The following is a 20,630-nucleotide window of genomic DNA, read 5'->3' on the forward strand; positions in this document are numbered from 1 at the left end:
AATAGACCCATTACAACCAGACTATCTTCTAGAATAGACCCATTACAACCAGACTATCTTCTAGAATAGACCCATTACAACCAGACTATCTTCCAGAATAGACCCATTACAACCAGACTATCTTCTAGAACAGACTCATTACAACCAGACTATCTTCTAGAATAGACCCATTACAACCAGACTATCTTCTAGAACAGACTCATTACAACCAGACTATCTTCTAGAATAGATCCATTACAACCAGATTATCTTCTAGAATACAACCCCATCCTCTTGGGATGCTGAACCCAGTCGGATGGTTAGATGGGCTGCAGCCCAATTATCATCTTATTCCCTATATAGTGCACTACTTTAGACCAGGACCCTATTCCCTATATAGTGCACTACTTTAGACCAGGACCCTATTCCCTATATAGTGCACTACTGTTGACCAGAGCCCTATTCCCTATATAGTGCACTACTTTAGACCAGGCCCCTATTTCCCATATAGTGCACTACTTTAGACCAGAGCCCTATTCCCTATATAGGGTGCCAGTTGGGCCGCAGATTGTAGGGAATAGGGTGACATTTGAGACCCCCACGCTGTGTTAGAGCTGGTCCAGTAACTCAGAGACCCCCATGGTGTGTTGGAGCTGGTCCAGTAACTCAGAGACCCCAATGGTGTGTTGGAGCTGGTCCAGTAACTCAGAGACCCCCATAGTGTGTTAGAGCTGGTCCAGTAACTCAGAGACCCCCATGGTGTGTTGGAGCTGGTCCAGTCACTCAGAGACCCCCATGGTGTGTTAGAGCTGGTCCAGTAACTCAGAGACCCCCATGGTGTGTTGGAGCTGGTCCAGTCACTCAGAGACCCCCATGGTGTGTTAGAGCTGGTCCAGTCAGATACCCCCAAGGTGTGTTGGAGCTGGTCCAGTCAGAGACCCCCATGGTGTGTTGGAGCTGGTCCAGTCAGAGACCCCCCATGGTGTATTGGAGCTGGTCCAGTAACTCAGAGACCCCCATGGTGTGTTGGAGCTGGTCCAGTCACTCAGAGACCCCCATGGTGTGTTAGAGCTGGTCCAGTCAGATACCCCCAAGGTGTGTTGGAGCTGGTCCAGTCAGAGACCCCCATGGTGTGTTGGAGCTGGTCCAGTCAGAGACCCCCCATGGTGTATTGGAGCTGGTCCAGTTACTCAGAGACCCCCATGGTCTGTTGGAGCTGGTCCAGTCACTCAGAGACCCCCACGCTGTGTTAGAGCTGGTCCAGTAACTCAGAGACCCCCACGCTGTGTTAGAGCTGGTCCAGTAACTCAGAGACCCCCACGCTGTGTTAGAGCTGGTCCACTGAGAGACCCCCATGGTGTGTTGGAGCTGGTCCACTCAGAGATCCCCACACTGTGTTAGAGCTGGTCCAGTCACTCAGAGACCCCCATGGTGTGTTGGAGCTGGTCCAGTCACTCAGAGACCCCCATAGTGTGTTGGAGCTGGTCCAGTCACTCAGAGACCCCCATAGTGTGTTGGAGCTGGTCCAGTCACTCAGAGACCCCCATAGTGTGTTGGAGCTGGTCCAGTCACTCAGAGACCCCCATGGTGTGTTGGAGCTGGTCCAGTCACTCAGAGACCCCCATGGTGTGTTGGAGCTGGTCCAGTCACTCAGAGACCCCCATAGTGTGTTGGAGCTGGTCCAGTCACTCAGAGACCCCCATAGTGTGTTGGAGCTGGTCCAGTAACTCAGAGACCCCCATGGTGTGTTGGAGCTGGTCCAGTCACTCAGAGACCCCCATGGTGTGTTAGAGCTGGTCCAGTCAGATACCCCCATGGTGTGTTGGAGCTGGTCCAGTCAGAGACCCCCATGGTCTGTTGGAGCTGGTCCAGTCAGAGACCCCCCATGGTGTATTGGAGCTGGTCCAGTTACTCAGAGACCCCCATGGTGTGTTGGAGCTGGTCCAGTCAGAGACCCCCATGGTGTGTTGGAGCTGGTCCAGTCAGATACCCCCATGGTGTGTTGGAGCTGGTCCAGTTACTCAGAGACCCCCATGGTGTGTTGGAGCTAGTCCAGTCAGAGACCCCCCATGGTGTGTTGGAGCTGGTCCAGTCAGAGACCAATCAGAAATACATTAACACCAATAACAAACGATAATGCATAGGATATGAGTCTGGCAGATACAGTGGCTTGCGAAAGTATTCACCCCCCTTGGCATTTATCCTATTTAGTTGCCTTGCAACCTGGAATTAAAATAGTTTTTTGGAAGTTTGTATCATTTGATTTACACAACATGCCTACCACTTTGAAAATGCTAAATATTTTTTATTGTGAAACAAACAAGAAATAAGACAAAAAAACAGAAAACTTGAGCGTGCATAACCATTCACCCCCCCAAAGTCAATACTTTGTAGAGCCGCCTTTTGCAGCAATTACAGCTGCAAGTCTCTTGGGGTATGTCTCTATAAGCTTGGCACATCTAGCCACTGCGATTTTTGCCCATTCTTCAAGGCAAAACTGCTCCAGCTCCTTCAAGTTGGATGGGTTCCACTGATGTACAGCAATCTTTAGGTCATACCACAGATTCTCAATTGGATTGAGTTCTGGGATTTGACTAGGCCATTCCAAGACATTTAAATGGTTCCCCTTAAACCACTCAAGTGTTGCTTTAGCAGTTTGCTTAGGGTCATTGTCCTGCTGGAAGGTGAACCTCCATCCCAGTCTCAAATCTCTGGAAGACTGACAGGTTTCCCTCAAGAATTTCCCTGTATTTAGAGCCAGCCATCATTTATTCAATTCTGACCAGTTTCCCAGTCCATGCAATGAAGAACATCCCCACAGCATGATACTGACACCCCCATGTCACTGTGGGGATGGTGTACTCGGGGTGATGAGAGGTGTTGGGTTTGCTCCAGCCATAGCGTTTTCCTAGATGGCCAAAAAGCTAAATTTTAGTCTTATCTGACCAGAGTACCTTCTTCCATATTTTTGGGGAGTCTTCCACATGCCTTTTGGTGAACACCAAACGTGTTTGCTTACTTTTTTCTTTAAGCAATGGCTTTTTTCTGTCTCTCTTCCATAAAGCCCAGATAGGTGGAGTGTACGGCTTAAATTGGTCCTATGGACAGATACTCCAATCTCCGCTGTGGAGCTTTGCAGCTCCTTCAGGGTTATCTTTGGTCTCTTTGTTGCCTCTTTGATTAATGCCCTCCTTGCCTGGTTCATGAGTTTTGGTGGGCGGCCCTCTCTTGGCAGGTTGTTTGTAGTGCCATATTCTTTCCATTTTTTAATAATGGATTTAATGGTGCTCTGTGGGATGTTCAAAGTTTCTGATATTTTTTTATAACCCAACCCTGATCTGTACTTCTCCACAACTTTGTCCCTGACCTGTTTGGAGAGCTCCTTGGTCTTCATGGTGCCGCTTGCTTGGTGGTGCCCATTGTTTAAGGGTGTTGCAGACTCTGGGGTCTTTCAGAACAGGTGTATATATACTGAAATCATGTGACAGATCATGTGACATATAGATTTCACACAGGTGGACTTAACTTTAACTAATTATGTGACTTCTGAAGGTAATTGATTGCACCAGGTTTAGGGTTATGGTAAAGGGTAAGGGGTTAGGGTTAGGGGTTAGTGGTTAGGTTTATAATTAGGGTTAGGGTAAAGGGTTAGGGTTAGGGTAAGGGGTTAGTGGTTAGGTTTATAATTAGGGTTAGGGTAAAGGGTTAGGGTTAGGGTAAGGGGTTAGGGTTAGGGGTTAGTGGTTAGGTTTATAATTAGGGTTAGGGTAAGGGGTTAGTGGTTAGGTTTATAATTAGGGTTAGGGTAAGGGGTTAGTGGTTAGGTTTAGGGTTATAATCAGGGTTATAATTAGGGTTAGGGTAAGGGGTTAGTGGTTAGGTTTATAATTAGGGTTAGGGTAAGGGGTTAGTGGTTAGGTTTAGGGTTATAATAGGGGTTAGTGGTTAGGTTTAGCGTTAGGGTTATGGGTTAGGGAAAATAGGATTTTGAATGGGAATTTATTTGAGGGCCCCACGAGAATAGAGGAACATGTGTGTGTGTGAGAGAGTCTGGCAGGTAGCTTGTGGGGAAAATGGTGGGTCACTGATTACATAGGCTGACTGGGACCATAATGTGCTGTAATGACAGACAGCTCTCACTACTGTAGGACCATAGTGTACTGTAATGACAGACAGCTCTCACTACTGTAGGACCATAGTGTACTGTAATGACAGACAGCTCTCACTACTGTAGGACTATAGTGTACTGTAATGACAGACAGCTCTCACTACTGACTGGGACCATGATGTGCTGTAATGACAGACAGCTCTCACTACTGTAGGACCATAGTGTACTGTAATGACAGACAGCTCTCACTACTGTAGGACCATAGTGTACTGTAATGACAGACAGCTCTCACTACTGACTGGGACCATAGTGTACTGTAATGACAGACAGCTCTCACTACTGTAGGACCATAGTGTACTGTAATGACAGACAGCTCTCACTACTGACTGGGACCATAGTGTACTGTAATGACAGACAGCTCTCACTACTGACTGGGACCATAGTGTACTGTAATGACAGACAGCTCTCACTACTGTAGGACCATAGTGTACTGTAATGACAGACAGCTCTCACTACTGACTGGGACTATAGTGCACTGTAATGACAGACAGCTCTCACTACTGTAGGACCATAGTGTACTGTAATGACAGACAGCTCTCACTACTGTAGGACCATAGTTTACTGTAATGACAGACAGCTCTCACTACTGTAGGACCATAGTGTACTGTAATGACAGACAGCTCTCACTACTGTAGGACCATAGTATACTGTAATGGCAGACAGCTCTCAGTACTGACTGGGACCATAGTGTACTGTAATGACAGACAGCTCTCACTACTGTAGGACCATAGTGCACTGTAATGACAGACAGCTCTCAGTACTGACTGGGACCATAGTGTACTGTAATGACAGACAGCTCTCACTACTGTAGGACCATAGTGTGCTGTAATGACAGACAGCTCTCACTACTGACTGGGACCATAGTGTACTGTAATAACAGACAGCTCTCACTACTGACTGGGACCATAGTGCACTGTAATGACAGACAGCTCTCACTACTGACTGGGACCATAGTGTACTGTAATGACAGACAGCTCTCACTACTGTAGGACCATAGTGTACTGTAATGACAGACAGCTCTCACTACTGTAGGACCATAGTGTACTGTAATGACAGACAGCTCTATAGTTTACTGCTTCTAAAGTGGTGAAGCCAAGAGGTACACAAACACATACATCAATTTGATTTGATTTTGAACACACACACCAAACATACACACAGTACACACACACACTGTACACACACACACTGTACACACACCATACACACACAATACACACACCATACACACACACCATACACACACTGTACACACACTGTACACACACACCGTACACACACACACCGTACACACACACCGTACACACACACTGTACACACACACACACTGTACACACACACCATACACACACACCATACACACACCGTACACACACCGTACACACACACTGTACACACACACACACCATACACACACACCATACACACACCGTACACACACCGTACACACACACCCACCCTGCACACAGAGGTGGTAGGCCTAAGAGGTTCAACATCAGCACTGAGGACAGAAAGGTGGAGACAGTACTTCCTATAACAACAAACCAGCTTCAGCTTCTAATGCACAAATAAGGTACATAAGGTTTATATTGGGATTGACTGGTACATTACACTACTGGCCTACATTTTCCTCACCGCATCACACACTAGTTTACTCCAGACATAAATAACATGACAAAATACCTATAGGCCTGTGGTGTAATCTGTCTGACGTCATCAGAACTCGAAGTCTTCCTGAGTTTGGCCTAATATATATATATATATTTTTTACAACTGCCTGGTTCACACCTCTGACAACGGTTCTATTTACCTGTGATGGGTCATCTCCTGATCTGCTATGCTATAGGCTAGCTATAGCTTATCGGCAAAGACATGGCACTGAGGTCGCACTGAATAGAACGTCAACAGGCCTACAAAGCGTGGTCCATTCATGATTACTCTGCTGACCGAATGAAATGGTATAGTGAATGTAGTCTAATCCGTAATCAATAATCAATAATAATAAAGGACACTGAACGGAATTAAGCGGCCCGAAGGCTAACCACGCCACTTGGGTTAGCAGGAGGGCAGGCGCCGCTCACACGAGGTAGTGTGGCAACAGGCAGGACGAGATCAGACCGCGGGAACGACAGCAGCCTAGTCTAAAAGCTACATCTTTTAAAACATGATGTCCTTTCGTTTACTTTCGTAAAATAATACAACTTGGCCGTGACCGCACTATGTAACACGGTGATGTGCTAAATGTATGGGAGAATAAAAGCTGAGATCGTAAAATCTACCTACTTAAAATCAAAGTTGAGAACAGCAAAACAGCGGGAAAAAACGAACAAACAGTTGTTCACACCGTGACCTGAAATCCCTTGAGAGCTGTTAGAGGACAGACGGCACCATATCCCATGTATAGTGCGCTAGAAAATATGGTGTCATTTGGGACCAAATCAGAATTTAGCAGTGAGGAGCCTTCGCCACTTTTCCTCTGGAAAAAAAGAAAGCTCGAGCTCGTTGCGTAAAAAAACAACATGAGAATAGATGTGGATCTCATCTGACGGAAAATTCAAATAAAACAGGATATGATGACAATAACAATACTAGGTTGGTTATTTCAACAACAGGCTATTAGAGAAGAAGCACCATTGGTTTCCCAGGCATGTTCAGTGTGGCACCCAGATACGGAGGTCATGGCAGGGCGGCCTATCAAAGATAACCTGTCCATGGTGCTGAAAAGGCCGCCCGAGGCTGCGCAATGCCGGGAGAACCAAATCAACAATTAATGGCGAATGAAAGAGCCTTTGGGCTACAATTTAAGGAGGAAAGTTGGACTACATTTCGTTACGAGTTTGCTAAAGTTGACATAATAGTATCGGTCAACAACAACCAGCCATCGGTGCAGAAATATTATCAGAGGAATCCCCATGTGTGATGCTGCGTTACGCAATGTAGACTGCTATGACCAATACGCCTCCTATGAGACAGATAACAAATATTAATAGCGAGTGTCAGGGGGTTGACACCAAGATGATATGTAGGCTATGTAATAGTTATACTCTGAGACCAAACCAATCAACTGCTGCGCCACATATGCTGAGGCACAAGCTTAGGCAGGATTCCATGTACGAGACCACCGTCTGCTGCTCGCAGCCCGAGCACTCTCTCTCTCACTGTTGCTATGGGCCCCCGCCCCTCCTCTCTCTGCTGACGCCACCGTGTCGGTGGCACGGATAAAGGACAAGGCAACTATAACCTACTCCGTAGTTTGTAATCACAAGTTAAGACAATGATCTAGTAAATCACTGCATTGTAGGCTATTTCGTCTTATAGCCTAAGGACACTGTAGTGATTTAGCCACTGTTGTGAGTTAGTAATGCTCAGCTCAACGTGGGAAGAGTCAAATAGCCTACTGCGCAACATGCAACAGACAGAGCCTTGATCAGAATAGGCCTATAGGCCATTGCTTGATGCATATTCAACGTCAATATGTCCCACGTTATCCGTATCTTGTTTGAGATTTTAAACGCAAAATCCCAAAATATAGATTCTAGTGTGATGACAATTGAGGCCCTGCGCATAGCCTGTGACTTTAACTAGATTATAAATCCCTAAACTAACCTGTTAATGTGCCATGTCTTGCCCATTAATGCAAATGACATGTAACCTACTTTAGACCTATACGTTTCACACGCGAGCATCGATCCATGATAAATGAATCGATAGGTGATCGAAGATATCGATGCGCATCAGTGGGCTATCAGTTTGTGCATGTACTCAGACCGTGCGTTTCCTCCATTGCCTCCTGTAAACGGGCTTGGTTTGAATGCTCCAAGCATTACAACTGAATCAATCCACAAGTTTGTAAACGATTACAACATTGGCATTAGGGTCAAATGCATGTGTGAAACCATATTTATCCAATAGGGGTGCGATCATGTGTTAGTCCGTTGGTTACCTGTCGGCTAATGATAATGATGATCTGTTGCTGCTAGGCTAACCTAACTACGGCTGCCTGAATGTGTGCAGATACAACTGTGAAAACGCATTGACACTTCCAATAACCCGTTATGGTTTGTGTCATATGTTCATCTGTTTAAAAGAGAAGGTAACACGCCATTCCGTCTCCAACCCGTACCAGAATAAATATCATGCATCTCCCCCAACAACACACACACACACACAGCTTGAAAACAACTGAATATCAAAACAATACATTACCTTGATGGTTCTCAAGGGTGTCCTCTGGTATGTACATGTTTTTGCTTTCATTTACCATAAATGTGGTCCCGCTTTATCCGTAGGTGAATGGAGAAAAGGGTTGTAAAAGGAGTAGAGAGGAAGAAAAAGAGAAACCAAAGAGAAGGAAAATAAAAAGAATAACGTCCGGACAGCTTTCGATATTCCTTTTTCTGTTGCGTTTCAGTAAATATTACCTGATCCCCATTCTGGAGTTGGAACACATAAATAGATATTCGCTTGAACCACCTAAGAAGACGAACCAGTGCATCCTCGGAACATCCGGGCCCTACCTAAGAAACATGGCACCAGCACCATTTGCTGCTAGCCTACCTATTAATCAAAATCCTATCAATTTGCCCGCAGATGTTTTAAATTGGGTACATCAAAAGCCGGACCAATGACACCAAACCCCGCGCTCTGCCACTGATGCCGTAAAAGGAATAGAAGCAAAGATTCAAGCTCTCAGCGCAACAAAAAAAGATCTATATTCCAGAACTGTTGCTCACACAGGGTTAAATCTTCCAATAGAATCGATTCCACCAAATGCTGTCCAAAAAACAGGCAAATAAACGTGGCGTGTCTCATTTACAGATACTTTCTGTCATCAGTTCCAGGCCAAAATCGTACGAAACGGGAGTTGTTCAATAGCCCCGTGGAGAGCGGCCGCTTGTACCTTTCTGCAGTGATATTGTCTGGTGAGAGGAAAGAGAGAGAGAGCGCACAAGAGAGAGGGGGGTGACGACCAAAGCCCCCTCCCCTGTAGACGATCTGACTGGTTCCAGATGTTAGCCTGTTACAACGTTAGAAAACAGAGTAAACCGTCCATGGTTTTCCAGACTTGCTATCTCTGGAGAGGGAGCTCAATAATCACAGTGAACTCAGATAGGGCTGGTGCTTTGATTTCTGGAGGATGTAAGAAGGAAGGAGGAAATTTGTTAAACCTGACTTGAATTATATCTGGATGGATTCAATCCCAAGCGTGAGACCTGTATCACTGACAATAGCAGGCTAACCAGTTTGTAAACATGCCGTTTTTTAAATGGCTTAGTGGCTTAATATACACATTTATGGGAAGCCGATGGACGATAACTAAGTTTACACCTTTAGTCGGCTACATTTTCATTTCCAAGACCTCGATTTTACGCGCGTCAAACGTGGCCAAAATATGCGTAATGTTTACACCCAGATGGGAACCGCAAAACCTGCTCAATTTGATTCGGCACGAACGTGTTACACAGCTACAACCACCATTACAAGTGAATCCCTATCGGCCAGAAACAAATAGGTTATGTCGATATTCAAATAGAAAACAAGACAGGCTATAGCCTACAGTATATGCAACCCCATCTCATTCACGTCGAGAACGACTTTCAGGGCCCTACCCTGATAATGACCACAGCAGAACACTGCAATGAAAAGTCCTTGAGTCCTCAAAAGATTGTTCCGTTTAGAGAAACTATTACATAATCGACCTCAGTCTATAAATGTCCTAGGTCAACTTGGCGTTGTGTTTAAAACGAGCCAGATAGAGGGACTGGCATTTTAGTGCAGGTCGTGGGAACTAAGGATGGGGATAGAGTACTCTGGCTTGGTCCAAAATAGACCTCTATTCCCTAAGTCGTTTGTCACTTGGGAGGCAGACTGGATGCTGCTGTGCTGTGTTTGCCATATTAGTTATTGTCCGTTCTGTGACACAGGGCCCTACTGGTTCTGAGAACCAGCTCCCCATCCCATCCCTCCTCTCTTCTCTCACCAACCACCTGTCACAGGGCCCTACTCCCCGTCCCTCCTCTCTTCTCCCACCAACCACCAGTCACAGGGCCCTACTCCCCGTCCCTCCTCTCTTCTCCCACCAACCACCAGTCACAGGGCCCTACTCCCCGTCCCTCCTCTCTTCTCCCACCAACCACCAGTCACAGGGCCCTACTCCCCGTCCCTCCTCTCTTCTCCCACCAACCACCAGTCACAGGGCCCTACTCCCCGTCCCTCCTCTCTTCTCCCACCAGTCACAGGGCCCTACTCCCCGTCCCTCCTCTCTTCTCCCACCAACCACCAGTCACAGGGCCCTACTCCCCGTCCCTCCTCTCTTCTTCCACCAACCACCAGTCACCGGGCCCTACTCCCCGTCCCTCCTCTCTTCTCCCACCAACCACCAGTCACAGGGCCCTACTCCCCGTCCCTCCTCTCTTCTCCCACCAACCACCAGACACAGGGCCCTACTCCCCGTCCCTCCTCTCTTCTCCCACCAACCACCAGTCACAGTCACAGGGCCCTACTCCCCGTCCCTCCTCTCTTCTCCCACCAACCACCAGTCACAGGGCCCTACTCCCCATCCCTCCTCTCTTCTCCCACCAACCACCAGTCACAGGGCCCTACTCCCTGTCCCTCCTCTCTTCTCCCACCAACCACATGTCACAGGGCCCTACTCTCCGTCCCTCCTCTCTTCTCCCACCAACCACCAGTCACAGGGCCCTACTCCCCGTCCCTCCTCTCTTCTCCCACCAGTCACAGGGCCCTACTCCCCGTCCCTCCTCTCTTCTCCCACCAACCACCAGTCACAGGGCCCTACTCCCCGTCCCTCCTCTCTTCTCCCACCAACCACCAGTCACAGGGCCCTACTCCCCGTCCCTCCTCTCTTCTCCCACCAACCACCAGTCACAGGGCCCTACTCTCCGTCCCTCCTCTCTTCTCCCACCAACCACCAGTTACAGGGCCCTACTCCCCGTCCCTCCTCTCTTCTCCCACCAGTCACAGGGCCCTACTCCCCGTCCCTCCTCTCTTCTCCCACCAACCACCCGTCACAGGGCCCTACTCCCCGTCCCTCCTCTCTTCTCCCACCAACCACCAGTCACAGGGCCCTACTCCCCGTCCCTCCTCTCTTCTCCCACCAACCACCAGACACAGGGCCCTACTCCCCGTCCCTCCTCTCTTCTCCCACCAACCACCAGTCACAGGGCCCTACTCCCCGTCCCTCCTCTCTTCTCCCACCAGTCACAGGGCCCTACTCCCCGTCCCTCCTCTCTTCTCCCACCAACCACCAGTCACAGGGCCCTACTCCCCGTCCCTCCTCTCTTCTCCCACCAGTCACAGGGCCCTACTCCCCGTCCCTCCTCTCTTCTCCCACCAACCACCAGTCACAGGGCCCTACTCCCCGTCCCTCCTCTCTTCTCCCACCAGTCACAGGGCCCTACTCCCCGTCCCTCCTCTCTTCTCCCACCAGTCACAGGGCCCTACTCCCCGTCCCTCCTCTCTTCTCCCACCCGCCACAGGGCCCTACTCCCCGTCCCTCCTCTCTTCTCCCACCAACCACCTGTCACAGGGCCCTACTCCCCATCCCTCCTCTCTTCTCCCACCAACCACCTGTCACAGGGCCCTACTCCCTCCTAATGGATCTCTGACTGTGTCTGAACAATTGTTAGATGAGATGAAGGAAATAAGTTTGCAGGTCACCTACATTCTGTTTGGGGGATGAGTTTGATGAGAACATATAGCTTTCTAGAGCAAAAGGTGTCCAAAAACAGTCATTGTGCTTATGAATTTTGGACAAATACTAGATGTATAAGCTACTAGGGTAAAAAAATTCAGTGTAATGTAGATATGTCGAGGGCTGCCTGGTATGCTACTGTTTATGGTGCTATGGCTGTTCACTGCGCACACCTATAGCAGGTGAAACCTTTGGTCACTATAGGCTATCAATAACCCTGGCACTGCCAGAATCACAATCTATCCATAGAAACATATAGAACTAAGTGTTGAATTGCTTGTCATTGATATTACACACTAAATATAGCCTAGCTCCGTACCCAAGAAAAAGGCGGCAGCATTGGGGTAAATAAAAAATAAAAAGATAGAAGTTTTTCAAAGGAAGTAGCGCCCTCTAGAGCCACCATTGCAGACTGCATAGGTTTTTTCCATCAATTTGGGCAGCAGACATTTTCAAGTCTATGATATTTAAGTCATTTATGATATGCGCCAAATTGTAAGTATCTGCTAAACAACGTAGTAACTCGACTAATTAACAAAATAACAAATCTGAATTATCAGACCGATATAAAAGTGACGTTGAAGTAAACCTTCAATAACATTTCAGGACAAAATGGAATTCAATGGATTCAACGATGGATTCTAACAAGATGTCAAAGTCATAATTTTGGTGTAACATGCCTGGCCAATAAACATCCTTCATCATCATCATCTGCTTCGGCCTGATGAAGGGGTCAATCTATTTCTCGAGATTGATTAACGTTCCTTTTAGCCATCTACGCTCAACTCATCATGCCTAATTGTTTACAATCTGTTCGACGAAACATGGCTGCTGTCAAGTGAGCTTGTTGATGGTGTACCGAACAGTTACAATTCACTTATATGTTCTCTTAAATTATTTATTTTAATTCATAAGTGTATTGTAACGGGGATAGTTTCAATAGTTTTCGTTTTACTTTGGAACCGTCACAGATTCCTTCACCCGCGATAACGCGCCAGTTAGCATCACTAGCTAACTAGCTCAAGGAGAACAATGACGGCAAGCTCATCGGGTGGAAACACCTGTCTCACTGCTAAAGGTTTGGACATTAGTCTCGCAGCCCTGCAAAGACAAGATCCTTACATCAACAACATTGTAGATGTGGCGAGTCAAGTGGCGTTGTATACTTTCAACAACCGATCAAATGAATGGGTGAGTTAAGGGATGCTACCGCTGCTCTGTTCGCGCTCCCTTCTCTTTTCAACAAAGTTGCATGTTAAGTAACATCTTAAACGGACTGATATGGATGCCACATTATAAACTAGTTTGCCAGGTTGAATTCACGTGGTTTTGGGAGATGTGGCTAGCCATAGCTATTATTCCAAGAAGATAGAAAGCAAGCTAGCTAACATCACCCTATATCGCTTTCACGTCCCAGTCGGAACTAGGAAACTCAAATGTCCGACTTGTTAACTGGTTGGACGCGACACGTGTATAACCAACCTATTAACGAGTCGGACATGATCTAGTTCCGACTAACACGTTAACTTGGCAATAATGCCAGACCCACTATCTGCGTTCGAGATGTCGCCAATGAATATGTGGCGTTTCAAACGGGGAACTCTGAAAAATACAAGGTCAAATCATGGCGTCAGTGTTTTTTTTATTTTATTTTAGGCCGGAGTTCCCGAGTTGGATGACCGTTCCAATCGATTTTTCCCAGTCCGAAAGTTTCTTATTTTATTTTCCGAGTTCCCAGTTGTTTTGAATGCGGCATATCGCCCACGAAGCTCTGATTCAAACTCACATGAGACAGCTCAGCAAGCGTTTTGTCAGAATCGTTTTGTGACTCACAAATGATGGAGTTTCGCAGAGCAACTCTTAATTTACTCCCGTTACGGCTGATTGCGATGGAGTTGATGATGAAGTGTTTCCAATATGCAGCTTTCCTAAAACACCATGTAGAGAGGAGGTCGCTAAAAGGCTCAGCATTGTCAATCCGACGTCTGCAGTGGCCATACAGCATTTACTGTGGTGCGGCCTCTGCAGAAGTCAACGCAAACATGTATTTTGCGCTTTGCAGAGCTGTTGTCAAGTAAGTGAGTTTGTGTTTTATACAGGAACTCCCGCCCCCACCTACATCAACCAATCATGTCAATGTTGAGATGTATGCAGCCCTCCACATTATTGCATCGAATGGAGCTTGATTTGTCTGGAGGCTCCACAATTGCATCTCACCCTCCATTCGAAGCCTCCGTCCACATTAACCGGATCAAACATAAATAGTCTTTAAGTGCATGTTTGAGCAATGTGTCTATACTGATAGGATGGAAAGGGAGCTCAGCTTTCTCCATTCAATCATTTCCTTAACATTTATAACTATTTCACAATACTGACAATGGATCAGCTCCTAGAGAGATATTACCACCTATTGTTTCAAATATTGAGGTAACTTATTCTAATGTTTACCCTACAAAAAGAGCTAAATCACAGATTTGGCACGTTATTGTGCATGTTAAAGCCAATTTATGCTTGATCCAAAATGTAGTCAGAGGTTCCTATGGAAACGCGTCATACTCATGGTCAACAACTCGAACGCACACATACCGGGGCACATAGTACACATTGCCCTCCAGCTAGTTATTATTGTTAGATGTGGTGGACAAGAGTATTTATCACATCGCTACTAGTTTGTAAACAGCTGACAGTTTTCAGACTAAATGTTGACATGGTAGCTAACTAGGTTAGTGAATATCAGCCACCCGGAACCAAATCTGGTGTGTTTGCTTCTGGATTTGGTCAATTCCAAGGTAACACAATGATGTTGAGACTGATTTTTATAACTTAAAAATTGTGCACCAAACAAATGTAACAGTATAGTTTCTGTCCCCCTCCTCGCCCCGAACCAGGGACCCTCTGCACACATCAACCAGTCACTCACAAATCGTCGTTATCCATCGCTCCACAAAAGGGGAACAACTACTTCTAGGTCTCAGAGCGAGTGACGTCACCGACTGAAACACTATTAGCGCGCACCACCGCTAACTAGCTAGCCATTTGACATCGGCCACAAAAACGAATGATTGCAAAGTTAAACCATACAACTCTATGGATGAGGATGATTTTTAAGAATATTTGACGACAACACATTTACTTGATGCAAGGTACAACGTTTGGTGACATTAACAGAATGACAGTGTTTGCTATTTGTGCAGTCATTCTGTTCCCCAACTTAGCATCTGTTCCTTTAAGTAAATGTGTTTTCTTTGTGCTTGTGTGTGTAGAGTTGTGTGGTTTAACTTTGCAGTCATTTAGTTTTTTGTTTGTTTGTTTGGTGTACATTTTTAAAGTGAAAAATCTGTCTCTTGGAATCATTCTGTTATTGTGGAATTGCCCACTTGGTTCTGAGGGTGGGGGTGGGGGGGGGGGTGACGGTGGTGAACCCCTCCCCTTTCACAAATAAATAAATAAAATATGCAGGTGTAGGAGCACCCCAAAATAATGATTGGTCCAAATAGTCAGTGACGTAAAAGCATGGCACCGGTAGAAGAGCTTCATAAGCCTCATGTCCCTCAGCCTCTGTAACCGTTTGCTGTGGATGTTAAGGAGAGATCGACGAAGACTCTGTTCAAGCAAATCCCTCTTCATTAACTCAACCCGAATCAGTTACTGTATGTTGTTTTGCAGGAGAAGACTGATGTGGAGGGGACCCTGTTTGTCTATACAAGGTATGATGGGTCTTTTACGATGCCCGCTAATTACTGTCTCTATGTACTTCCCTGTGAGCTTTGAATCTTGGTGGGCGTCCATCCCAAATGGCACCCTATACCCTTTATGGTGCGACACGTTGAACCAGGGCCCATAGTCAAATGTGTAGTGCACTATATAGGGAATAGGGTGCCATTTGGGACCGGTCTCTGTGTGTACTTCAGCTGTGAGCTGAGAAGCCTGCCTCCATCAGGTTAAATATAATGGGCTTAGTGGGTTAGCTACGTCAGCCCCCCCTTTGAACAGATTGGTTATCACTGAGTAGACTATTATGGCCTGTAGCCTTGAAGAGCCATGATTACTTCCACACACACTATCCTTCCCAGGAAATAGGTTGTAAACATGTAGAACCTTTCTGTTTCCTTGTAGGCCTACTTCAACATGTAGAACCTTTCTGTTTCCTTGTAGGCCTACTTCAACATGTAGAACCTTTCTGTTTCCTTGTAGGCCTACTTCAACATGTAGAACCTTTCTGTTTCCTTGTAGGCCTACTTCAACATGTAGAACCTTTCTGTTTCCTTGTAGGCCTACTTCAACATGTAGAACCTTTCTGTTTCCTTGTAGGCCTACTTCAACATGTAGAACCTTTCTGTTTCCTTGTAGGCCTACTTCAACATGTAGAACCTTTCTGTTTCCTTGTAGGCCTACTTCAACATGTAGAACCTTTCTGTTTCCTTGTAGGCCTACTTCAACATGTAGAACCTTTCTGTTTCCTTGTAGGCCTACTTCAACATGTAGAACCTTTCTGTTGCCTTGTAGGTCTACTTCAACATGTAGAACCTTTCTGTTGCCTTGTAGGTCTACTTCAACATGTAGAACCTTTCTGTTGCCTTGTAGGCCTACTTCAACATGTAGAACCTTTCTGTTGCCTTGTAGGCCTACTTCAACATGTAGAACCTTTCTGTTGCCTTGTAGGCCTACTTCAACATGTAGAACCTTTCTGTTGCCTTGTAGGCCTACTTCAACATGTAGAACCTTTCTGTTGCCTTGTAGGCCTACTTCAACATGTAGAACCTTTCTGTTGCCTTGTAGGCCTACTTCAACATGTAGAACCTTTCTGTTTTCTTGTAGGCCTACTTGAACATGTAGAACCTTTCTGTTTCCTTGTAGGCCTACTTGTACATACATTACCACTGTCGTTCTTGTTCTCCTAAGAAAATACACAAACTCTGATGCGTGCATGTAGTCACCAGTTCGTTTCCAGTCTGTTAGCACTTTACACTGGTTATTCAACTTGTATGTAATGTAAAGAGCCTCCCTCCTGTATACTTTAATATTAACTCTGGTATAAGGCCTGTGTAATGGCAAGTACCTCCCTCCTGTGTACTTTAATATTAACTCTGGTATAAGGCCTGTGTAATGTCAAGTACCTCCCTCCTGTGTACTTTAATATTAACTCTGGTATAAGGCCTGTGTAATGGCAAGTACCTCCCTCCTGTGTACTTTAATATTAACTCTGGTATAAGGCCTGTGTAATGTCAAGTACCTCCCTCCTGTGTACTTTAATATTAACTCTGGTATAAGGCCTGTGTAATGTCAAGTACCTCCCTCCTGTGTACTTTAATATTAACTCTGGTATAAGGCCTGTGTAATGTCAAGTACCTCCCTCCTGTGTACTTTAATATTAACTCTTGTATAAGGCCTGTGTAATGTCAAGTACCTCCCTCCTGTGTACTTTAATATTAACTCTGGTATAAGGCCTGTGTAATGTGAAGTACCTCCCTCCTGTGTACTTTAATATTAACTCTGGTATAAGGCCTGTGTAATGTCAAGTACCTCCCTCCTGTGTACTTTAATATTAACTCTGGTGTAATGTCAAGTACCTCCCTCCTGTGTACTTTAATATTAACTCTGGTATAAGGCCTGTGTAATGTCAAGTACCTCCCTCCTGTGTACTTTAATATTAACTCTGGTATAAGGCCTGTGTAATGCAAGTACCTCCCTCCTGTGTACTTTAATATTAACTCTGGTATAAGGCCTGTGTAATGTCAAGTACCTCCCTCCTGTGTACTTTAATATTAACTCTGGTATAAGGCCTGTGTAATGCAAGTACCTCCCTCCTGTGTACTTTAATATTAACTCTGGTATAAGGCCTGTGTAATGTCAAGTACCTCCCTCCTGTGTACTTTAATATTAACTCTGGTATAAGGCCTGTGTAATGTCAAGTACCTCCCTCCTGTGTACTTTAATATTAACTCTGGTATAAGGCCTGTGTAATGTCAAGTACCTCCCTCCTGTGTACTTTAATATTAACTCTGGTATAAGGCCTGTGTAATGTCAAGTACCTCCCTCCTGTGTACTTTAATATTAACTCTGGTATAAGGCCTGTGTAATGTCAAGTACCTCCCTCCTGTGTACTTTAATATTAACTCTGGTATAAGGCCTGTGTAATGTCAAGTACCTCCCTCCTGTGTACTTTAATATTAACTCTGGTATAAGGCCTGTGTAATGTCAAGTACCTCCCTCCTGTGTACTTTAATATTAACTCTGGTATAAGGCCTGTGTAATGTCAAGTACCTCCCTCCTGTGTACTTTAATATTAACTCTGGTATAAGGCCTGTGTAATGTCAAGTACCTCCCTCCTGTGTACTTTAATATTAACTCTGGTATAAGGCCTGTGTAATGTCAAGTACCTCCCTCCTGTGTACTTTAATATTAACTCTGGTATAAGGCCTGTGTAATGTCAAGTACCTCCCTCCTGTGTACTTTAATATTAACTCTGGTATAAGGCCTGTGTAATGTCAAGTACCTCCCTCCTGTGTACTTTAATATTAACTCTGGTATAAGGCCTGTGTAATGTCAAGTACCTCCCTCCTGTGTACTTTAATATTAACTCTGGTATAAGGCCTGTGTAATGTCAAGTACCTCCCTCCTGTGTACTTTAATATTAACTCTGGTATAAGGCCTGTGTAATGTCAAGTACCTCCCTCCTGTGTACTTTAATATTAACTCTGGTATAAGGCCTGTGTAATGTCAAGTACCTCCCTCCTGTGTACTTTAATATTAACTCTGGTATAAGGCCTGTGTAATGGCAAGTACCTCCCTCCTGTGTACTTTAATATTAACTCTGGTATAAGGCCTGTGTAATGTCAAGTACCTCCCTCCTGTGTACTTTAATATTAACTCTGGTATAAGGCCTGTGTAATGTCAAGTACCTCCCTCCTGTGTACTTTAATATTAACTCTGGTATAAGGCCTGTGTAATGTCAAGTACCTCCCTCCTGTGTACTTTAATATTAACTCTGGTATAAGGCCTGTGTAATGTCAAGTACCTCCCTCCTGTGTACTTTAATATTAACTCTGGTATAAGGCCTGTGTAATGTCAAGTACCTCCCTCCTGTGTACTTTAATATTAACTCTGGTATAAGGCCTGTGTAATGTCAAGTACCTCCCTCCTGTGTACTTTAATATTAACTCTGGTATAAGGCCTGTGTAATGTCAAGTCCCTTAATTAAGGATCGGACCCTTTTTTTTTTTTTTTTAATCACCAAAAATGACATGCCCAAATCTAACTGCCTGTAGCTCAGGACCTGAAGGATATGCATATTATTGATACCATTTGAAAGGAAACACTTTGAAGGTTGTGGAAATGTGAAATGAATGTAGGAGAATATAACACATTAGATCTGGTAAAAGATAAACAAAAAAAACATGCGTTTTTCTACAATTGTTTTGTTCCATCTTTGAAATGCGAGAGAAAGGCCAGACATTAACATAGGAGCCAAGGTGTAATTTAGACTGATCCAGTGAAGAATTACCTCACTACACAACATTTTGCATCAAGTCAGCCAGGAGTTTGCCATAATGTGCCAAATTGGTCAATTTATACATTTTCTAGTACATAACTATAAAGAACATACAAAAATGCTATGCTAATAAAAAATACAAGTTTACACACCCAGGAATGTCATACATGACGGATCATTAGCTTCCCTACAGAAAGCTAATGGGGCGGCAAGTAGCCTAGTGGTTAGAGCGTTGGAGTAGTAACCCAAAGTTTGCAAGATCGAATCCCCGAGCTGACAAGGTAAAAATCTGTCGTTCTGCCCCTGAACAAGGCATTTAAACCACTGTTCCTAGCCCATCATTAAAAATAAGAATGTGTTCTTAACTAACTTGCCTAATTAAATAAAGATAAAATAAATTAGAAAGACATCTAGATGGCTAGGTGTGGAGCCAGAGACAGCTGTAAAGCCAGTTCCTACGTTTTAATATACAAATGTATTTAAACTACACTACATTTTATCTCTGGGCCCCTCAGAATGACACATCAGAGCAGATCAGTACCCCGTTTACCTTCTGAGGGGAATGTATCAAACCAGTTGCAGTGATAAGTGTTTTGTTGTTGTGCACTCTGCTCCAACAACAGCAGGTATTTTTTTATTCTGCAATAGCTACTGTAAATTGGACGCTGCAGTTAGATTAACAAGAATTGAAGCTTTCTGTCCTTATAAGACATGTCTATGTCCCGGAAAGTCTAGTCACATTATCGCATATTGAGCAACAACTGTCCCGGTTTATGGACACCGATCCTGTAGAGGTTATTAACTCTTTCTATTCATGCCTTCCTGTTTGTCCTCAGGCTAGCATCTCCCAGACACGGCTTCACCATAATGAACAGGCTGAGTATGGAGAACCTGACTGAACCCATCACTAAAGACCTGGACTTCCAGCTGCAGGATCCGTTCCTGCTCTACAGGAATGCTCGCTGTAAGTCCCCTGCACTATTAACCCTACCCACATAGTACCAGGGCTGTTAACCCTCCCTACATAGTACCTGGGCTCGCTGTAAGTCCCCTGCACTATTAACCCTACCCACATAGTACCAGGGCTGTTAACCCTCCCTACATAGTACCTGGGCTCGCTGTAAGTCCCCTGCACTATTAACCCTACCCACATAGTACCAGGGCTGTTAACCCTCCCTACATAGTACCTGGGCTCGCTGTAAGTCCCCTGCACTATTAACCCTACCCACATAGTACCAGGGCTGTTAACCCTCCCTACATAGTACCTGGGCTCGCTGTAA

The 20,630-nt window shown here is 45.2% G+C and overlaps 1 protein-coding gene across 1 annotated transcript in view; it reads left to right on the forward strand.

Moving 5' to 3' along the window:
• Nucleotides 1–12,649: 12,649 nt before the first annotated feature.
• Nucleotides 12,650–20,630, forward strand: part of LOC135515579 (mRNA-decapping enzyme 1B-like) — a 31,229-nt gene continuing 23,248 nt past the window's right edge. The window contains exons 1-3 of the mRNA XM_064939202.1: nt 12,650–13,049; nt 15,525–15,565; nt 20,187–20,314. Of these exons, the coding sequence (XP_064795274.1) occupies nt 12,891–13,049; nt 15,525–15,565; nt 20,187–20,314 (328 nt within the window). The 5' untranslated portion in view covers nt 12,650–12,890. The remainder of the gene's footprint in view (nt 13,050–15,524; nt 15,566–20,186; nt 20,315–20,630) is intronic.

Source organism: Oncorhynchus masou, chromosome 27 (genome assembly GCF_036934945.1).
Source record: "Oncorhynchus masou masou isolate Uvic2021 chromosome 27, UVic_Omas_1.1, whole genome shotgun sequence".
NCBI classification, from domain to species: Eukaryota; Metazoa; Chordata; class Actinopteri; order Salmoniformes; family Salmonidae; genus Oncorhynchus; species Oncorhynchus masou.